Here is a 20,701-nt window from a genome sequence, read left to right on the forward strand (position 1 = left end):
CGCTGGTCATTGATGGAGGAGAGTCGTGTGCCGGAGCGTGAGATGGCAGCAGGAGGAACAGCAGGAGCGGCAGGAGGCGCGGCGGCCGCCAACAGCTCCCTCGGCCCCCCCGCTGCCCCCACCGCCTCCCCGGCGGTGCCCCCCGTGGTGAAGCTGGGCCTGACGGTGGTCTACACCCTGTTCTACACCCTGCTCTTCGGCTTTGTGTACGCCCAGCTGTGGCTGGTCCTGCGGTACCGCCACAAGCGCTTCAGCTACCAGACGGCCTTCCTGTGGCTGTGCCTCCTGTGGGCGGCGCTGCGGGCCCTGCTCTTCTCCTTCTACTTCAGGGACTGCGGCCGGGCCAACGCGCTGGGGCCCCTGCCCTTCTGGCTGCTCTACTGCCTCCCCGTCTGCCTGCAGTTCTTCACGCTCAGCCTCATGAACCTGTACTGCGCTCAGGTAGGCCCGCTGACCCTGACCCTACTCACCCTACGACTAACCCTACTAACCCTACGACTAACCCTACTAACCCTACGACTAACCCTACTAACCCTACTAACCCTACTAACCCTACGACTAACCCTACTAACCCTACTAACCCTACTAACCCTACGACTAACCCTACTAACCCTACTAACCCTACTAACCCTACGACTAACCCTACTAACCCTACTAACCCTACTAACCCTACGACTAACCCTACTAACCCTACTAACCCTACTAACCCTACGACTAACCCTACTAACCCTACTAACCCTACTAACCCTACTAACCCTACTCACCCTACGACTAACCCTACTAACCCTACTCACCCTACGACTAACCCTACTAACCCTACTAACCCTACTACCTACTAACCCTACTCACCCTACGACTAACCCTACTAACCCTACGACTAACCCTACTAACCCTACTAACCCTACGACTAACCCTACTAACCCTACGACTACCCTACTAACCCTACTAACCCTACTAACCCTACGACTAACCCTACTAACCCTACTAACCCTACTAACCCTACGACTAACCCTACTAACCCTACTAACCCTACTAACCCTACGACTAACCCTACTAACCCTACTAACCCTACTAACCCTACGACTAACCCTACTAACCCTACTAACCTACTAACCCTACGACTAACCCTACTAACCCTACTAACCCTACTAACCCTACTAACCCTACTCACCCTACGACTAACCCTACTAACCCTACTCACCCTACGACTAACCCTACTAACCCTACTAACCCTACTAACCCTACTCACCCTACGACTAACCCTACTAACCCTACGACTAACCCTACTAACCCTACTAACCCTACGACTAACCCTACTAACCCTACTAACCCTACGACTAACCCTACTAACCCTACGACTAACCCTACTAACCCTACTAACCCTACTAACCCTACTAACCCTACTAACCCTACTAACCCTACTAACCTACTAACCCTACGACTAACCCTACTAACCCTACGACTAACCCTACTAACCCTACTAACCCTACGACTAACCCTACTAACCCTACTAACCCTACTAACCCTACTAACCCTACGACTAACCCTACTAACCCTACTAACCCTACGACTAACCCTACTAACCCTACGACTAACCCTACTAACCCTACTAACCCTACGACTAACCCTACTAACCCTACTAACCCTACTAACCCTACGACTAACCCTACTAACCGTACTAACCCTACGACTAACCCTACTAACCCTACTAACCCTACTAACCCTACGACTAACCCTACTAACCCTACTAACCCTACGACTAACCCTACTAACCCTACGACTAACCCTAACCATAATAACCCTACTACTGACCCTTGCTACTAACCTTACTACTAACCCAACTCACCTAACCCTACTAACCCTACTTACTATCCCAACTAGCCTTACCACTAACCCAACTTACCAAACTCTACTAACTCTACTACCCCTACTAGACGTACTAATCCTCCATCTTGTTTATTTACAGGTTTACTTTAAGGCAAAGTCCAAGTACACCCCAGCTCTACTCCGATACAGGTACCTCCACCTCCTCCTCCAACACTTCCACCTCCACCACCTCCTCCTCCTCCTCCTCCTCCAACACTTCCACCTCCACCACCTCCTCCTCCTCCTCCTCCTCCAACACTTCCACCTCCACCACCTCCTCCACCACCTCCTCCTCCAACACTTCCACCTCCACCACCTCCTCCTCCTTCTCCTCCTCCTTCCCTTCCACCTCCACCACCACCTCCTCCTCCTCCAACACTTCCACCTCCACCACCTCCTCCTCCTCCTCCTCCAACACTTCCACCTCCACCACCTCCACCACCACCACCACCTCCTCCTCCTTCTCCTCCTCCTTCCCTTCCACCTCTTCCCCTCTCAACCTCACAGATACAGGAACCGACTGTTCCTCCACCTCCTCCTCAGCCTCCTCTTCCTCCTCCACCTCATCTCCCTCCTCCACCTTCTCCTCCTTCCCTTCCACCTATTCCCCTCTCAACCTCACAGATACAGGAACCGACTGTTCCTCCACCTCCTCTTCCTCCTCCTCAGCCTCCTCTTCCTCCTCCACCTCATCTCCCTCCTCCACCTCCTCCTCTTCCTCCTCCACCTCCTCTTCCTCCTCCTCCACCTCCTCCTTCTGTATGATTCTACCAGTAAACACCCAGTGTGACTCTACAGCTCAACAACAATTTGACCTCTAACCTCTGGCCCTGGTTCAGGCTGCCGCTGTACCTGGTGTTTGCCGGGGTGAGTGCGCTCTTCCTGGGGGTCAACCTGGTGTGTGCTCTGCTGGTGAAGACCTCCTGGGCGCCCGTGAAGACCCTGGTGCTGGTGCGCGTCACCATCAACGACAGCCTCTTCGTCCTGTGCGCCATCTCGCTGTCCGTCTGCCTCTACAAGGTGGCCAAGATGTCCCTTGCTAGCATCTACCTGGAGTCCAAGGTACTGCTAACCATACTAGCACTACCGCTAACCCTACTACTAACCCTACTAACTCTACTAACCCTACCACTAACTATACTACTAACCATACTAGCCCTACCACTAACCTTACTAATAACCCTACTAACTCTATTTACCGTACCACTAACTATACTACTAACCATACTAACCCTACCACTAACCCTACTACTAACCCTACTAACTCTATTTACCCTACCACTAACTATACTGCTAACCATACTAACCCTACCACTAACCCTACTACTAACCCTACTAACTCTATTTACCGTACCACTAACTATACTGCTAACCATACTAACCCTACCACTAACCCTACTACTAACCCTACTAACTCTATTTACCCTACCACTAACTATACTGCTAACCATACTAACCCTACCACTAACCCTACTACTAACCCTACTAACTCTACTAACCCTACCACTAACTATACTACTAACCATACTAACCCTACCACTAACCTTACTAATAACCCTACTAACTCTATTTACCGTACCACTAACTATACTGCTAACCATACTAACCCTACCACTAACCCTACTACTAACCCTACTAACTGTATTTACCCTACCACTAACTATACTGCTAACCATACTAACCCTACTACTAACTCTATTTACCCTACCACTAACTATACTACTAACCATACTAACCCTACCACTAACTATACTACTAACCATACTAACCCTACCACTAACCCTACTACTAACCCTACTAACTCTATTTACCCTACCACTAACTATACTGCTAACCATACTAACCCTACCACTAACCCTACTACTAACCCTACTAACTCTATTTACCCTACCACTAACTATACTGCTAACCATACTAACCCTACTACTAACCCTACTAACTCTACTAACCCTACCACTAACTATACTACTAACCATACTAGCCCTACCACTAACCCTACTACTAACCCTACTAACTCTATTTACCGTACCACTAACTATACTACTAACCATACTAACCCCTACCAGTGGTAGGGTTAGTATGGTTAGTAGTATAGTTAGTGGTAGGGTACTAGTCCTGCCTACCCTACTACAAACCATACTTCGCTTGGAATAATAAATGACCTAATAGGATTATTATCTTCAAAACCTGCACTTAGAAACTTTTCTACCGCAGTTATTTACCTGAACTAGAATGTTCCTGAAGAATAAAACATGCCCATCCACGAGTTAATCCATCGTGGGAATGCTTCTGTATAAATAGTTTTGCCCACATTTGACCATTACAGTTGCCTACAAACCACTGGAGGCTGCTGATGAAGAAACATACATAATGCAGCTTTAATATGGACACACATCAGAGATCTCTGTCTCCAGCGGAGAGACATGATGGGGAGGGGCACCCTGGAGTGCTGGTTCATGGCCTCTCTGTGTTCTTCTTGTTGATTGGCTACAGGGGACGTCGGTGTGTCAGGTGTCTCTGATTGGCACCACGGTGATCCTATTGTACGCCAGCAGAGCCTGCTACAACCTGCTAGTGCTCGCCCTTGCAGACATCGAGAAGATGGACTCCTTCGACTACGACTGGTACAACGTCTCGGACCAGGTAACACGGAACCCCAGAACACTAACTAGTAACCCCAGTAACAAACCACCCCCCATCCAAACAGTAACCACATAATACTACCAAACCACCCCCCATCCAAACAGTAACCACATAATACTACCAACGTACCCTCCATCCAATTGATCACTTCTGAATCTCAGTTATTTTTGAAAGGGGCAATATAAATTAACATCTGTGTTCCTGATCTGAACTTTTTTTTACCTTCCCCTGTATGTCCCGGCATGTCCATGTGGTTCACGTGTTCTCCTGTGGTTCTTGGATGTCCCTGTATATTCCTGTATGTTTCTGTGGTCCCTTTATGTTCCTGAATGTCCCGCTATGTCCCTGTGGTTCCTGTGGTCCCTGTATGTTCACCTATGTTCCTGTATGTCCCGCTGGTCCCTGGGTGTTGGTGGTGTGTCTCTAGGCCGACCTGCGCTCCTCGCTGGGGGATGGTGGCTACGTTGTGTTTGGGGTGGTGCTTTTCGTCTGGGAGCTCCTACCCACTTCCCTGGTCGTGTTCTTCTTCAGAGTCCGTCGCCCCCCACAGGATGGGGTCAGTATGCTGCAGAGCTCCTGGATGACATGTCTGAGAGGGTTAGGGACTAAGCGGGTTAGGATTGGGTGGTGAGTTGTGGGTGGGATCTTTAAACCAGGTCCAGGGGTCTCTATGCACACAATCTGTGTCTCTATAAACCAGGTCTATCTCTGTAAACCAGGTCTGTCTCTATAAAAATGTCCATGTGTCTCTATAAACAAGGGCAATGTGTCCTTATAAACCAAGTATATGCGTCACTATAAACCGGGTCTATGTGTCCCTACAAGCCAGATCTGTGTCCCTTTAAACCAGGTATATGCTACACTATAAACCAGGTCTATGCTTCACTATATACCAGGTCTGTGTTCCTATAAACCAGGTATATGCTACACTATAAACCAGGTCTATGCTTCACTATATACCAGGTCTGTGTTCCTATAAACCAGGTCTATGCTTCACTATAAACCAGGTCTGTGTCCCTATAAACCAGGTATATGCTTCACTATAAACCAGGTCTATCTTTCACCATAAACTGGAATTGTGTCCCTATAAACCAAGTATATATGTTCCTTATAAACCAGGTCTATGTGTCCCTATAAACCAGGTCTATGCGTAACTATAAACCTGTTTTATGTGTCCCTATTAACCACGTATGTGCGTCCTTATAAACCAGGTCTATGCGTCCCTATAAACCAGGTGTATGCATCCCTATAAACCAGGTCTATGCATCCCTATAAACCAGGTCTATGCGTCCCTATGAACCAGGTCTATGCGCCCCTATAAACCAGGTATATGCGCCCCTATAAACCAGGTCTATGTGTCCCTATAAACCAGGTCTATGCATCCCTATAAACCAGGTCTATGCTTTACTATAAACTAGGTCTATGCATCCCTATACACCAGATCTATGCTTCACTATAAACCAGGTCTATGCGCCCCTATAAACCAGGTCTATGTGTCCCTATAAACCAGGTCTATGCATCCCTATAAACCAGGTCTATGCTTCACTATAAACTAGGTCTATGCTTCCCTATAAACCAGGTCTATGCGTCCCTATAAACCAGGTCTATGCATCCCTATAAACCAGGTCTATGCTTCACTATAAACTAGGTCTATGCATCCCTATACACCAGGTCTATGCTTCACTATAAACCAGGTCTATGCGTCCCTACAGATTGCTGCAGGGATTCCCCACCATGTGTTATCATCCAGAAGGTATTTCTTCGACAACCCTCGTCGCTATGACAGCGATGATGACCTTGCATGGAGCATCCCTCCTCAGAACGCGTCCGCCAGGTAACCACGTCACCTGTTCCCCCAATCATTACCGTAGCAACCAGCGGGAGGAACAGAGCAAGGCTGTCTCTGACCACAACCGGTCTCCGAAACGGTAGCGCCTTCCTTCCTCGCTTTAACAAGATGCTGATTGTCCCTTCTTAGAGTTAATTTCATCTCTTGATTATGAACTTAATAAAATACATTTATATGAATGTTAAAGACGTTTTTACCTTGGGCCTTGTTAACCAAGTGATGGTACCAGGCCTTTAAGAAAGTCCATAGCTGTCTGCGCAACACCTTGACTGAGGCATGTGGTCTTTTGCTCTGCCAGCCTACCATCAGACTGCTATGACTGGGGGAGTCACCACAGCTTCAGCACCACCAACCACCAGAGGTACGCCACCGCCACCACAGAGGAGCTACACCCCTACCCATGAAGAGCAGGGTCAGGATTGGTTCTACCATCTGGACCCACAGTGCAGCATTTCTACAAAGCATTTTATTACCTGGGCCCCCGGATGGAACATACTCAGTGCTCCTGTATGTATGAGGTCCCGGTCCCATATGGAACGTACTCAGTACTCCTGTATGTATGATGTCCCGGTCCCATATGGAACGTACTCAGTACTCCTGTATGTATGATGTCCCGGTCCCATATGGAACATACTCAGTACTCCTGTATGTATGATGTCCCGGTCCCATATGGAACGTACTCAGTACTCCTGTATGTATGATGTCCCGGTCCCATATGGAACGTACTCAGTACTCCTGTATGTACGAGGTCCTGGTCCCATGCTGAACGTTCTTAGTACTCCTGTATGTATGAGGTCCTGGTTTCATATGGAACGTGCGTATTACCCGGTCTAGATTTGTGCTCATGCTCAAAAGATGGTGACTGGTGGTCGATACCAGAGTTGGGCTTGACGAAAGGATTGAGATATCCAGGAGGCTTGGGTGAAGGAGTATGGTCAGGTCCGGCTCTGACCCCATGTTCAGCGTCTTCCCCACCCTGTGGACCTGTGCCCACCACCAGCCAGAACCTCAGCCCACACTTCAGATATGTCCATCTGTATATCTGTGAATTATTTTGTTGTCAGAATGTGCTGCATGCTCACACTTGCGACAATCTGAAGGTTCTGACCGACATCTCTGGTCTGGGGTTAAACTAGTAGTAGTAGTAGTAGTAGTAGTGGTAGAAGCTTTGGTTCAATGTTTCTTATGATCTTTATTTAATAAACTCTGGGAAGCATTTCAGCAAGACTTGAACTCACTGTTTGAGGAATGTTTTGCTGTCGAGGTTGTGCAGTATGACGTGCACAGTGAACCATGGACAGTTATTGGCTGACATCACTGACGGTGACACAGACAGTTCCATCAGAACCTCTTGCTGCATCACGAAGATTGCAAACTAGTATCCAGGACCGGTCCAGACATGTCACTGGTTCCAACCACCAGAGAGCATCGTCTGAAGGCCATCAGGACCAGGAGGGGAACCAGGAGAGACCAGGAACAGCAGAAGTCACAGCTGTATGAAGAAATAGCGGGTGTACCGATACTGAACCGTACAAGCGTATCGAACCTGACTACAAGAGCCAAACAAGATTTATCATTTTTTTCCATTTTCAAACAAACAGATAGGTAACATAGATAACACTGATCTGGTTCTATGGTTTAGCACGTTTCCACAGTTTACAAAGAACCGGTTTGACGTTAGCCACAAGCTGTTTTTGCGTCTTTGGATCTGTGTAGTGTCGTGAAAATAAAATAATTTCAGTGGTCAAAATACTAGCTGCTACTAGTTACTACTCTCAAGTAGTGATAACTAGTTACTCAACTGCTCAGCAAGTGACTGAAAGTTACTAAACTCAACTAGACTACTAGTTACTACCCCCAACTGGTGACTAGTTACCACACTCAACTAGTACACTCAACTAGTTACTACACTTTTGGTCTCACACCTGCTTTGTATTTGGACACAATAAAAGGGACGACAACTGCTGCCATCTGGAAATTAGATTTATTCATTACTCTGTTCAAATAAATACAACTCCCACGTTTACACAGTCACGAGCAGACGTGGAGAAACCAGACGGAAACACCAGAACCACAAGCAGGCGTTCAAATCAATGATTGCTTGGTTCTTAAGGCAGACATGTGGAATGTGAGGGATGGAGACAAACACACAAACACACACACACACACACACACACACACACACACACACACACAGAAACACACACACCTAACATTGCTTGACTGTAGAATGGTATCAACTGCGGAGAAGTTAGCATGTCTTGCTAGCATGTTTCTCTTTCTGCACCCTGCTGAGCAGAGGTCAAGAGGTCAGAAGGGCTCGGCCAGGTCCAAATGAACTAAAGTAAATCAAATCAAAACCACAATATACACACAAAATCCACCAGAATAAATAAGAGACGTAACAAACTTCACTTTGGTCCATCAGCTCTACCCCACCCTCCTCGTTTCCTAGGAAACACCATCACTAAAGGGAAGAGAGGGGGGTCCTATGCTTGTTCTACGTTGCGTTTGGAAAAAGACAGCTTTGCTATGGTTCAGAGGAGTAGCCTTCAGCGTTAGCACTAAACATCGTGCTCAAAGACGACAAAAAACGAAATCAAAAGAGGCACAGCATTACAACAGCCCGGCCAAGCTGGAGACAGACTGATTCCGAGAGGGAATCGCTTCACAGAATACAAAGAACTATAAAACAGCACAAGTTTCATGTGCTATCCGATGGAGGATATTTCTTAAGAATGGATTCCATCACAGCTTTCAATAATCATAGCTGCAACTGTTGATCATTCACAGCACACGCAGGGGCTTACAAACACACACATGTCCCAAGGTGTGCACGCACACACACACACACACACACACACACACACACACACACACACACACACACACACACACACACACACACACACACACACACACACACACACACACACACACCCTGAGAAGCATAATGCAGCAGGAATCCTCAAAAGGTCAACAGCCTATCAGAGGACTGGAGGGGAGGGGGGGGGGGGTGCTGTTCCTGTTCTTTGTGAGCACGTCGTCATCCCGAGGGGCGTGGCCCCGCTTCATACGGATGAAAGCCTCTAGGGGGCGCTATAGTTCCACCGCTCAGGAAGAAGAAACTATTCAAAAGCAGAGTTTTGTCCCAATTTGACGGAAGGAGAAGCGAGGGATCAGCAGGCGTTGTGGGAAGGACTGGGGGGCACACCGCAGGCCGGGGGGGCATGTGGACTACAGTAAGAGAGGGTCCCTGAAGGAGGCCTCATCCTGGATGAGACTATTGCAGTTCCCTAGGGACTGGCGCCCCCTGCTGGCTCGGAGGACCGCTACCTCTTCCCCTTCAACAAGGAGCGGAAGACATGGAGCTGGTGGATGCTGGTGGAGAGCCTGCAGAGCAGGAGAGGGAGAGGGAGAGGCAGGAGGAGTGGAGGGAGGAGGAGGAGGAGGGGAGGGAAGAGGAGGGAGGAGTGGGAGGAGGAGGAGGGGAGGGAGGAGGAGGAGGAGGGGAGGGAGGAGAGGGAGGAGGAGGGGAGGGAGGAGGAGGAGGAGAGGGAGGAGGAGGAGGAGGGGAGGGAGGAGAGGGAGGAGCAGGAGGAGTGGGACAAGGAGGAGGGGAGGGAGGAGAGGGAGGGAGGGAGGAGAGGGAGGAGGAGGAGGAGGAGGGGAGGGAGGAGGAGGAGCAGGAGAGAGGAGGAGATGAGCCATTAGAGAGGATTAATGATTAAATCTCAGTCATGAGAGACAGGAACCATAGCGGTATGTCAACACATTGAGATAAGAGAAGGTGAATAATTCATCCCTCTCCCTGGAAGCTCTTCTAGTTAGCATTTGTTTCACCCCTGTAGCAAAGATCTGTGCGTCCATTACCAGCTCACAGTCTAGACCCTGAGGTGGTTTGTGTTCCTACGTTTGTTCTTACAACAACACTTTCAGAGCCTCTCCCCAATTGATTCAAATATTTTTTGTGAGGAAGTGAACAATCAAATAAGTGTCCGACCAGAGTCCCAGTACCCTACCTGCCGAAGCCATTGAGCAAGGCCACGATCTCCTGCCTGGTGAGCTGGAAGGCCGAGGTGGGGCTGTTTTCAGTGAGGCTCTGGATCTCCTTCTCAGAGAACAGGATCTTCAGGGCCGTGCCCAGACCCTGGGTCTAGAGACACACACGCACACACACACACACACACACACACGTTAGCATACAGGTGTTAACGCTTGCTAGCTCAGCTGTAGTTTACACATTAGTATACATGTGATATAGCTTGCTAGCTCAGCTGTAGTCTATATGTTAGCAAACAGGTGTTATAGGTTGCTAGCTCACCTGTAGTTTTCCCCACAGACGACATTTACTGCAGCCTACACAGTCCATTATCCTGGAGATGTTCTTGAAATGGAGTCGAAACTCCTCCTGCAGAGAAAAGCATTGATCCATTACCCCAGAAGTTCTTAATGTTATCTTTCTTACCCATCATGACCTTCAGTACTTATGAATCAGATGCATTTAAAGCTATGGGGATTCACTTTAAGGTGGAGTAAGATAGGAGTGCTTTCTATACCTTTAATATCTTGGCCTCCAGCTTCTTCCCAGCGAACATGGAGCTCTCATCAAAGTGCATGGGGAAGGCCCTGCGGACACATTAACATATGAACACACAAACACATGAACAGAGCATGGATCCACAGCTCTCCTCCCTCCCCCGTCTGGATCCACTGTGGGACTGGGGACTTGTGGAAGTCCAGTTCCCAGTGAGTGTGGGTAATAAGTGTGCACTGCCGAGTGTGTGAACAATGTTTGTTTGTGGAGTGTAGCGTTTGCTGGTGAACGAGTGTGTGTTTAGGGAGCGCGTTTAGTGAGTGTGTCCTCGGTGTGTTTAGTAAGTGTGTGTGGGCGTGTGTTTGTAGTCAATGTGTCCACAGTGCGTGCAGTGATTTTGGGCAGTGATTGTGGTAGAGTGTGTCGTGAGTGTGTCCTCAGTGTGTGTGTAGTGTGCGTCCTCAGTGTGTGTGTAGTGTGCGTCCTCAGTGTGTGTGTAGTGTGCGTCCTCAGTGTGTGTGTAGTGTGTGTCCTCAGTGTGTGTGTAGTGTGTGTCCTCAGTGTGTGTAGCGAGCGTGTCCTCAGTGTGTGTGTAGTGTGCGTCCTCAGTGTGTGTAGCGAGCGTGTCCTCAGTGTGTGTGTAGTGTGCGTCCTCAGTGAGTGTGTAGTGTGTGTCCTCAGTGTGTGTGTAGCGAGCGTGTCCTCAGTGTGTGTGTAGCGAGCGTGTCCTCAGTGTGTGTGTAGTGTGTGTCCTCAGTGTGTGTAGCGAGCGTGTCCTCAGTGTGCGTGTAGTGTGTGTCCTCAGTGTGGGAGTCCTCAGGGTGTCCTCGGTGCGGCGAGCCCCACCTGGTCTCGTTGAAGATCTGCAGCAGCAGGTCCTTGGTGGCCCCGTCCTCCTGGTTGTTGCCCGTGTACAGGTTGATGAAGGAGCGGTCGAAGTAGGGCGCCACCTTGGAGAGCGCCCGCAGCTCGATGAGGTACAGGAAGTACAGGTTCTTGAGGCGCCGCGTGCCCTCGCCCTTGGTCTCCGCCGGGTCGAAGCGCTGGCGGAACTCCTGCACGTTGGGACCCCACACCGACTTGCCCCACCCCTCTGGGACGCCGCAAAGATGAAACACACTTTAGATCACTAGTACCACCCTTCAGACACTTGAGATCACTAGTACCACCCTTCAGACACTTTAGATCACTAGTACCACCCATCAGAGCCTTGAGATCACTAGTACCACCCATCAGACACTTGAGATCACTAGTACCACCCTTCAGACACTTTAGATCACTAGTACCACCCTTCAGACACTTTAGATCACTAGTACCACCCATCAGAGCCTTGAGATCACTAGCACCACCCATCAGAGCCTTGAGATCACTAGTACCACCCATCAGAGCCTTGAGATCACTAGTACCACCCTTCAGACACTTGAGATCACTAGTACCACCCGTCACACTTAAGATCACTAGTACCACCGATCACACACACACACACACACACACACACACACACACACACACACACACACACACACACACACACACACACACACACACACACACACACACACACACACACACACACACACACACACACACACGATAACTGGTGTAAGGGGCTGTCCGTACCATCCAGCAGATACTGGGAACACAAGTGCATGTTGATGCTGGTGTGAAGACCAGAGATGAGCCTATAGAAGACTCTCTTCTCCAGACACAGCCCTGGTGGGAGACAAAGAGACGAGGTGAGTGGCTGATGCTATTAACACTCGTTATTCCAGGAGATCAAACATCAGACTGGGAGAGACGGAGAGACAAGGTGAGTGGCTGATGCTATTAACACTCGTTATACCAGGAGATCAAACATCAGACTGGGAGAGACGGAGAGACGAGGTGAGTGGCTGATGCTATTAACACTCGTTATACCAGGAGATCAAACATCAGACTGGGAGAGACGGAGAGACAAGGTGAGTGGCTGATGCTATTAACACTCGTTATACCAGGAGATCAAACATCAGACAGGTAGAGACAGGGATAGAGAAAGGGAGAGACAGACATGTACCTTCCAGCCAGTTGTAGAATCCTTCTCCTGCGAGACAGAAACACATCTGGGTTAGAGAGTCTCACCTCTTATACACTTAACTACTACTACTAGGATTACTACTACTACTACTACAACATACTATAAGATACTAGTGGCAATAATTCAAATGATATGACCTCACCATCATCGTCTCCTGTTAGCCGTTGGAGAGACCAGTAGAAAGAGAGAGTTAGAGATAAGAGAGAAGTTGTTATCTGGTCTTTAAATAGCCAAACACTTCGACAGTCAACTTGTGTGTGCGTGTCTCACCCCTGGTAGGAGCCAGTGGGTTCAAAGGTCGGTACACTGATCGAGGTCTGTGTAAAAGAAAGAAACACACATATGTATATATAGCATATATATAGTATATATAAAATGTTAGCTAGTGTAGATATAGTATATTTAACCTCTTAACTAGAGTAGATATAGAATAATTAAGCTGTTAGCTAATGTAGATATAGTATATATAACCTGTTAGCTAGTCTCTATATGGTGTATATGATTGTACTGGAAGCAGTTCTCCACATACAGTAGATGCTGTGGGCTTTAGAGTAAATATAGAGTGCACAGAGTATATAGGGTTTTAGTACTCCAAGCATTTCTCATCATAGATGCTGTCAAGCATATACATATTGAGTATATAGAGTATTGAGTACATCTAGTAAAGAGTAAATCTAGTATATATAGGGTGTATAGAGTATAGATAGCGTATATGACAGTACTTGAAGCAGTTCTCCTCGTAGATGCTGTTCCAGACCCTCCAGGCAGAAGGACCCTGGTACCCGGTGTATCGCTCTGGGTTCAGCAGCAGGTCCACATAGGCTGCATCTGGAGAGCTCTCATCTGGGGGGGGACACACAGCCTTACTATCTAGATACCATCCACCTGGAGAGCTCTCATCTGGGGGGACGACACACAGCCTTACTATCCAGCTACCATGTGAATACATACTAAGACTTAAATGGCGCAGCGCCAACGACCTGGGTCACATGGGTTTGGTGAGATCCTACTCTTGCGAACGATGCAATATCGTCATTCGCTCAACTTAAAATATTTGCTCTTTCCCGCGAATTTCACTTGATGCTGAATCCCTCCCGTGAGACACGTGGGTACAATATTTGCTTTGTTTTTGGCGGGGATGCACCTTTACCGTCTAGCAAACCATCCACCCTCCGTTGTATCCAACCAGAGCGTAACACAAGACCTACAGCATCGATGTTTCTCTCCAGGGAGCAGTCCGACTCACCATCTATCTCACAGAAGTGGTCCTGCGCGTCGTCGTGACGATCCCAGTCCACAAAGGCCTCTTTACTCTGGTTACTGAGGACAGACAGAACGAGAGATGGATAGACAGACAGACAGTCTGAGGGATCCAGCATGGGTAAAATGGGGTCCAGACTGGGTAAAATGGGGTCCAGAGACTGGGTAAATGGGGTCCAGACTGGATAAATGGGGTTCAGAGACTGGGTAAATGGGGTTCAGAGACTGGGTAAATGGGGTTCAGAGACTGGGTAAATGGGGTTCAGAGACTGGGTATACTGAGTCCAGACTGCCAGGCTGGGTACATGGGGTCCAGACTGGGTACATGGGGTCCAGACTGGGTAAATGGGGTTCAGAGACTGGGTATACTGGGTCCAGCCTGCCAGGCTGGGTGCATGGGGTCCAGACTGGGTGTAACTGCTCTCACCTCAGGGTGCTGTTGATGGCTCCGAGGTCTGTGGGCCGCTCACATGACGCCACGTCAGACACAGGAGCGGCTGCCTTTGAGTACTAGAGGGGGAGAGAGAGAGAGAGAGAGAGAGCACAAGAGTAATTCTAGTCTCTTTAAATCGATTATGAAATCTGACAGATCAAAGGTCAGTAGAGTCACTCGCTCCGCCCTCGTCTCACAAAGCCCTCGCCCTCGTATTCTTCGTTTATTAGAAGAAAACGAATGAGAGAGAGATGTGGGCACATCACGTAGACAGCAAGAAACGACCACCACGACCCTGCCTGTCTTTACATAACCTTTGATTCAGGGCCAGAACTCGGCCTTAAGCACTCTGCTATGAGTCATTAACACTCTGCTGTGAGTCATTCCAGCACCTAGACAGGTGCCGAAAATACCAACCAATAATGACTCATAACAGAGTTATGAATCAATTGTAGTGTTAGAGTATTGCAGTACTACGCTACTACCGCGGGGTACAACCGTAGGGTACTACCTTAGGGTACTACAGCCCCGGTACTACAGTAGGCTATGTCAGCACCAGTACTACATGATGAGTACTACATGGCCCGTAACACAACAACTGAAGCTGTAAACAATAAGTCTAGGCTAGCCACCAGCTGAACCAACACACTGTTCAAACAATCCCTTTTAGAACCAGCTCCATGCTGGACCGAAGACTACAGCATCGATGAGCACATCTATATAAACAGTCGAGTATGCATGGCATTTTGCTCTGTATAGTAGGGTTATCCAGTCTCTATGCTAGTGTGAATAGTAGTTTAGTATGTGGTATTTTGCTCTGTATAGTAGGGTTATCCAGTCTCTATGTGTGCATAGTAGTTTAGTATGCATGGTAGTTTAGCATTTATAGTAGGGTTATCCAGTCTCTATGCTAGCGTGTATAGTAGTTTAGTATGTATGTTAGTTTAGCATGTATAGTAGGGTTATCCAGTCTCTATGCTAGCGTGTATGGCAGTTTAGTATGCATGGTAGTTTAGCATGTATGGTAGGGTTGTCCAGTCTCTAATGCTAGTATGTACAGTAAATATAGTTGTTTAGTATGTATAATAGTTTAGCATGTATAGTAGTTGAATATGTAAAGTAGTTGAGTATGTAAAGTAGTTGAGTATCTATAATAGTTTAGTATGTAAAGTACTAGTAGTTTAGTATCTGTAGTAGGGTTTTCCAGGCTCTATGACAGTTAGGATATGATGCAAGCTGCTAGAGAGAGGAGTATCTTAAGGTCCGAGATGATAGGCAGTCCAGTGGTCATTACCTCGATCCTAAACACACACTCTCTCTCTCTCTCTCTCTCTCTCTCTCTCTCTCTCTCTCTCTCTCTCTCTCTCTCTCTCTCTCTCTCTCTCTCTCTCTCTCTCTCTCTCTCTCTCTCTCTCTCTCTCTCTCTCTCTCTCTCTCTCTCTCTCTCTCTCTCTCTCTCTCTCTCTCTCTCTCTCTCTCTCTCTCTCTCTCTCTCTCTCCTCTCTCTCTCTCTCTCTTCTCTCTCTCTCTCTCCCTCCCCACTAGCCTGCTAAAACACAACCATCACTCAGAATCTCACCACTAGCCTGCTAACTTAAAAACGATCATTCACTCTCTGGAGTGAGTGGTTAAATTCACTCTAAACTAGCCGTTTAATTCACTTTAAACTAGATAAACTAGGTTAAATTCACTCTTAACCGATAGTGTAATGCACTATAAGCGGTGGTTTATCAGCTACAACAACGTGAATGTAGCGATGGGGATTGGCCGAGTCAGCAGCTTTATCAGCTAAAACAACATGGCTGTATTAACGGTGACGTGCCGAGTCAGCAGGCCTACCTTGTTGAAGTTCCCCGACTTAATTCCCACAGGAATCATACTCTGAAAATAGATAGAGAGACAGGCAAGTAGGCAGACGGAGAGAGACAGACAGAACAGGTGAGCAGGTCATCTTCTCCTGTATTTCTGTATAATGTGTACTGTACTGAGCTGAGGGGTTGACCTCTGACCTCTGGGCAGGGCTCCACGTTGCAGTCTCGGTTGGAGCAGTGTCCATCGTCGGGCCAGAAAGGACAGGGACGCTTCAGGTTCACCTGCAAGGAACAGTTGACCAGTCAAACCAGTCCTTTACATGCTGCCACTGGTTACCTACAGCGTGACCAGTCAAACCAGTCCTTCACATGCTGCCCATGCCACCCTAAGCGACACACGCCTGCTGCCTTAACAACGACGTCCCAAAATGCGTATTTTATTTTCAAAATATGATACAAAAGTATAAAATAATCTAAACATCATACACTCTCTGTGTTTAGATCAAGACAGACGTGCAGCCTGACAGCCTGAATATTTTTAAAACACGGAGGCTAGCGTGTAGCGATGCTAGACGCTAACCCCCCCCAGGATCAGCAACAGCAGGAGCAGAGGCCCAGGGGTGGGTTGGGTCTCGGGCCTGTGTTGACCAGGGGTGGTGGTCCAGGGCGGGGTGAGGTGGAGAGGTGGGGATTACAGAGCAGCTCAGCCTGGGTTCAGGGAGGAGGACCCAGGTCGACCCTGGTGAGGGCCTAACCACAGCGCCTCGTCCTGCACAGGGGCCAACGCCGCCCCACGTCCTGCCACCCATTTGCTTGTGGGTTTGTACGTACGTGGTCTTAAACGCTAACCCGCCCCCCCCCTGTGCACACTGTCACGTGACATGTACATGCAGGCAGCTCTGCAAAGGTCTGAGGGGGGGCCTCCGAGTCCCGACACGGCCCCCCGGCCAACGTGGGGTACATAGGCGTGTGGATCAGCCTGTACTCTCTCACCACCAGTAGGACCAAGCACTGGAGGTTTCTGGGGAACTAGTTAACATAGACTAGTTAACGACTGCCACCCAGTCCACCCACACTCCCAGTCCCTTCAGGAAGTTGATGGAGAGCCTTCAGCACGTGTTCAGCTGAACCTCATTTGACTTTAGATTGCATAACCGATATGCAAATCCGTGTCCAGGCCGACGATGTCTCTGTGACAATAACACGAGGCGGCTATTCGCCCAGACTCTTTGGCGGAGCTGCGGTTCACCATGAAGACAAAGGGGTTGAGAAGAGGAAGGGCTCTGTTATCTTTAACAGGAAGCGCCTGTTTAGTAGTGACAGAAGAAGAATAAGAAGAAGAAGTGCATCTGTTTGAGGTAACACTACGCCTCCAGCCTTCCCGTGGGCTCATGGTGTCTCTGGACGTGAACCTGGGCCACATTATGTAGCAGACAGAAGATGTGTTATCTGAAGCGGTTGTGTGGATATAAAGTCAGGACAGTATTTTTAGACCAGCTCTGTGTCTACACACAGAGCTTAACCATCAACCCGGATAACACCTGCCTATTAGCACGGTAGAGAGTGGTACTAGTGCTACTCACTTAGTGGTACTGACCTAGTGGTACTACCAAACTGGTGCTGACCTAGTGATATTCACGTATTGTTCTGACCTAGTGGTACTGACCTAGTGATAGTAATCTAGTGGAACTATCCTAGTGATAGTAACGTATTGTACTGACCTTGTGACCTAGTTGTACTAACCTAGTGATAGTAACCTAGTGGTACTGACCTAGCGATAGTAACCTAGTACTGACCTAGTGATAGTTAACTAGTGGTACTGACCTAGCGGTACCAACCTAGTGGTACTTACCCGGTAGTATCTGAAGAAGTCTCTCTCGGTCAGCCTCTTGACACGGGGGTAGATCTTGAAGTTGTTGAAGGAGTCGATGCTCTCGATGTCACAGAAGCAGTCATCCAGCACCCCCGTCAGCTGAAAACACCACCAACACACCATCAACTGGAGTCAGTCACCCCACCATAACTACACTACTTAGCATCCGACAGGACCCCAGTACCTCTCCTACCACCCAGTGACTACACCCCAGTACCTCTCCTACCACCCAGTGACTACACCCCAGTACCTCTCCTACCACCCAGTGACTACACCCCAGTACCTCTCCTACCACCCAGTGACTACACCCCAGTACCTCTCCTACCACCCAGTGACTACACCCCAGTACCTCTCCTACCACCCAGTGACTACACCCCAGTACCTCTCCTACCACCCAGTGACTACACCCCAGTACCTCTCCTACCACCCAGTGACTACACCCCAGTACCTCTCCTACCACCCAGTGACTACACCCCAGTACCTCTCCTACCACCCAGTGACTACACCCCAGTACCTCTCCTACCACCCAGTGACTACACCCCAGTACCTCTCCTACCACCCAGTGACTACACCCCAGTACCTTGCCTCGCAGCTGGTTCTAACACCCAGCACATAAACACCACCCTGAGAGCGTCCAGGGAACTAGGTCTAAGGGTAGGTAAATGAGGGACATGCGTTTGCCATGGTAAACAAAGCATCTCCTACCATGAACAAAAGACAAATACAGAGTGGCCAGTTTCAGTGAAACTAGGTTGCATTGCTTCAAAATGGTATGAGTGCTGACCTCGGGGTAGAGACGTCCAGATATCACCGCCAAGCAGGTGAAGACCCCGTACCATATGGACAGAGTTCGGCCGATCATAGCGCAGAAAGCTGTCCCTTGTTCACTACTCTACTCCAGCGTCGCTGAATGCACAACACTTCATTTGGCACTTGAGTCTTGCACTTACTCAACAGTTTTCCTCTCATTAATGAATGAAACTTCTGGACTGACAGCTGCTGGGAACATGTCTAGTGTTTTATTCCAGCTTTGGCCCCGCCTCCAAACACAAATGAGCGTCAAGTGCTGTCAAACGTAGCCCTGCCCTAAAGATGGACGACTGTAGTTGAATAAAGTGCTGACATGAATCGTAGGCAACGGCTTGTTCTTATTGGAAAGACTACAAGTCCCAGAGATAAACAATGAGCACACCACGCTGCCTGAGAAACAGTTAATAACAGTACTTCAAAAATCACATTGCGTCCAGTGTTTAAAGTGCTTCTTATTTATTAAGTGAATTTGAGCTTTTGAAACGTGTCTTTAGCGGATACGTACTTGAAACATTAGTAAGATCAATAGTCTATAAAGGGTGGTAGAGATCGACACGTATACGCTTCTGTGACATGGAACTATATATTCTACATAGACTAAATTCAAGAGAAATAAACACACTGTAATCAGAAAGGCAATTTACAGAATGAGTTCACATGGAAATATAACTATTGTATAAAACTATTTCTCTTAAACGGACAAGATAATATTCATTTGTGACTTCGCTGAAGGCTGTTGACAACCCCAACATGTTGAAGAGTAGTGTCGAGGTTTTTTCTGATTTATTTCATATATGGCTGGTGATGGCATAAAGGCACTGATGCCATAAATATAAATATTGTGTTAATATAGTGTAACATCGTAGTTATATCTTGTTTCAAAAGTGTTTACATCTAGTTATATCGTGTTTATACAAAGGTGTGAGTCTAGTTGGCCGTCATCACGCGTCCAGGTGTGACGTCACATAAAACAACAGAAGATGCCAGAAGCTTTGTGGACCTTTGATGTTAGAGGTCTTCCTGGGTCATCTCAGAAAAAGAGAAACAGAGTTCTAACAGCACCCTACTGTACTCACATGACAGAAACAGCTCTGTTCCGGGGTGTCCGCCAGCAGGCTTCTCGGCTGCTCACTTTTCGGCGGATCCGTTTTTAGTTTGATGGTATTCCCTTGATACCAGTCGAACACCCGGTCTCCAAATAACCAGGCTGAAGCCAAAAGGCCAAGCATTAGAAAAATATGTCTCCACATAACTTGACCGGTGTCAGTGGTTCAAAAAACGAAGCGAAGTGGGTCCACCAACCCTGCGTGTTACACCTGGATCACAGACCTAGCGTCTAGTTACGAGCTAACTACCGGACACAGCGCATCCAATACTCGCGATTCACTGAATAGCCAATGGTTTTCTTAAGGTATAACGGACCTTAAATGTATAAGAACCGATGACACACTTGTGAATTCGACTCATAGCTTTAGAGGCTAAATGTGTTGGGTTTACGCTACTTCGGCGACGCAGTTCACAGCTACGGAGAGCACGGAGGATCAT

General features: G+C 48.2%; 2 protein-coding genes across 4 annotated transcripts; one reads left to right on the forward strand and one right to left on the reverse strand.

The window, feature by feature from the left end:
* Positions 1–7: 7 nt before the first annotated feature.
* LOC132454554 (G protein-coupled receptor 137Ba-like) lies at positions 8–7,591 on the forward strand. Of its 2 annotated transcripts, XM_060047998.1 has the most exons (7): positions 8–441; positions 1,967–2,016; positions 2,706–2,928; positions 4,360–4,509; positions 4,937–5,065; positions 6,222–6,343; positions 6,657–7,591. In XM_060047998.1, the coding sequence occupies exons 1-7, from the start codon at positions 13–15 to the stop codon at positions 6,760–6,762; spliced, it is 1,209 nt and encodes a 402-aa protein (XP_059903981.1). In that variant the 5' UTR covers positions 8–12; the 3' UTR covers positions 6,763–7,591. The 2 variants fall into 2 exon arrangements, with proteins under 2 accessions (XP_059903981.1, XP_059903982.1); XM_060047999.1 differs by lacking the exon at positions 4,937–5,065.
* Positions 7,592–8,323: 732 nt separating this feature from the next.
* Positions 8,324–20,698, reverse strand: ero1b (endoplasmic reticulum oxidoreductase 1 beta). 2 transcript variants are annotated; one of them, XM_060047995.1, is made up of 16 exons: positions 20,233–20,698; positions 18,326–18,445; positions 16,672–16,755; positions 16,502–16,543; positions 14,657–14,739; positions 14,216–14,289; positions 13,692–13,812; positions 13,240–13,286; positions 13,112–13,123; positions 12,949–12,975; positions 12,516–12,608; positions 11,742–11,988; positions 10,918–10,987; positions 10,683–10,769; positions 10,381–10,514; positions 8,324–9,751 (listed from the first exon to the last, which is right to left on the reverse strand). In XM_060047995.1, exons 1-16 carry the CDS (start codon positions 20,404–20,406, stop codon positions 9,691–9,693), a joined length of 1,476 nt encoding a protein of 491 aa, XP_059903978.1. In that variant the 5' UTR covers positions 20,407–20,698; the 3' UTR covers positions 8,324–9,690. The 2 variants fall into 2 exon arrangements, with proteins under 2 accessions (XP_059903978.1, XP_059903979.1); XM_060047996.1 differs by lacking the exon at positions 20,233–20,698 and adding an exon at positions 19,131–19,368.
* Positions 20,699–20,701: the final 3 nt, after the last annotated feature.

Source organism: Gadus macrocephalus, chromosome 3, assembly GCF_031168955.1.
Source record: "Gadus macrocephalus chromosome 3, ASM3116895v1".
Lineage (NCBI taxonomy): Eukaryota > Metazoa > Chordata > Actinopteri > Gadiformes > Gadidae > Gadus > Gadus macrocephalus.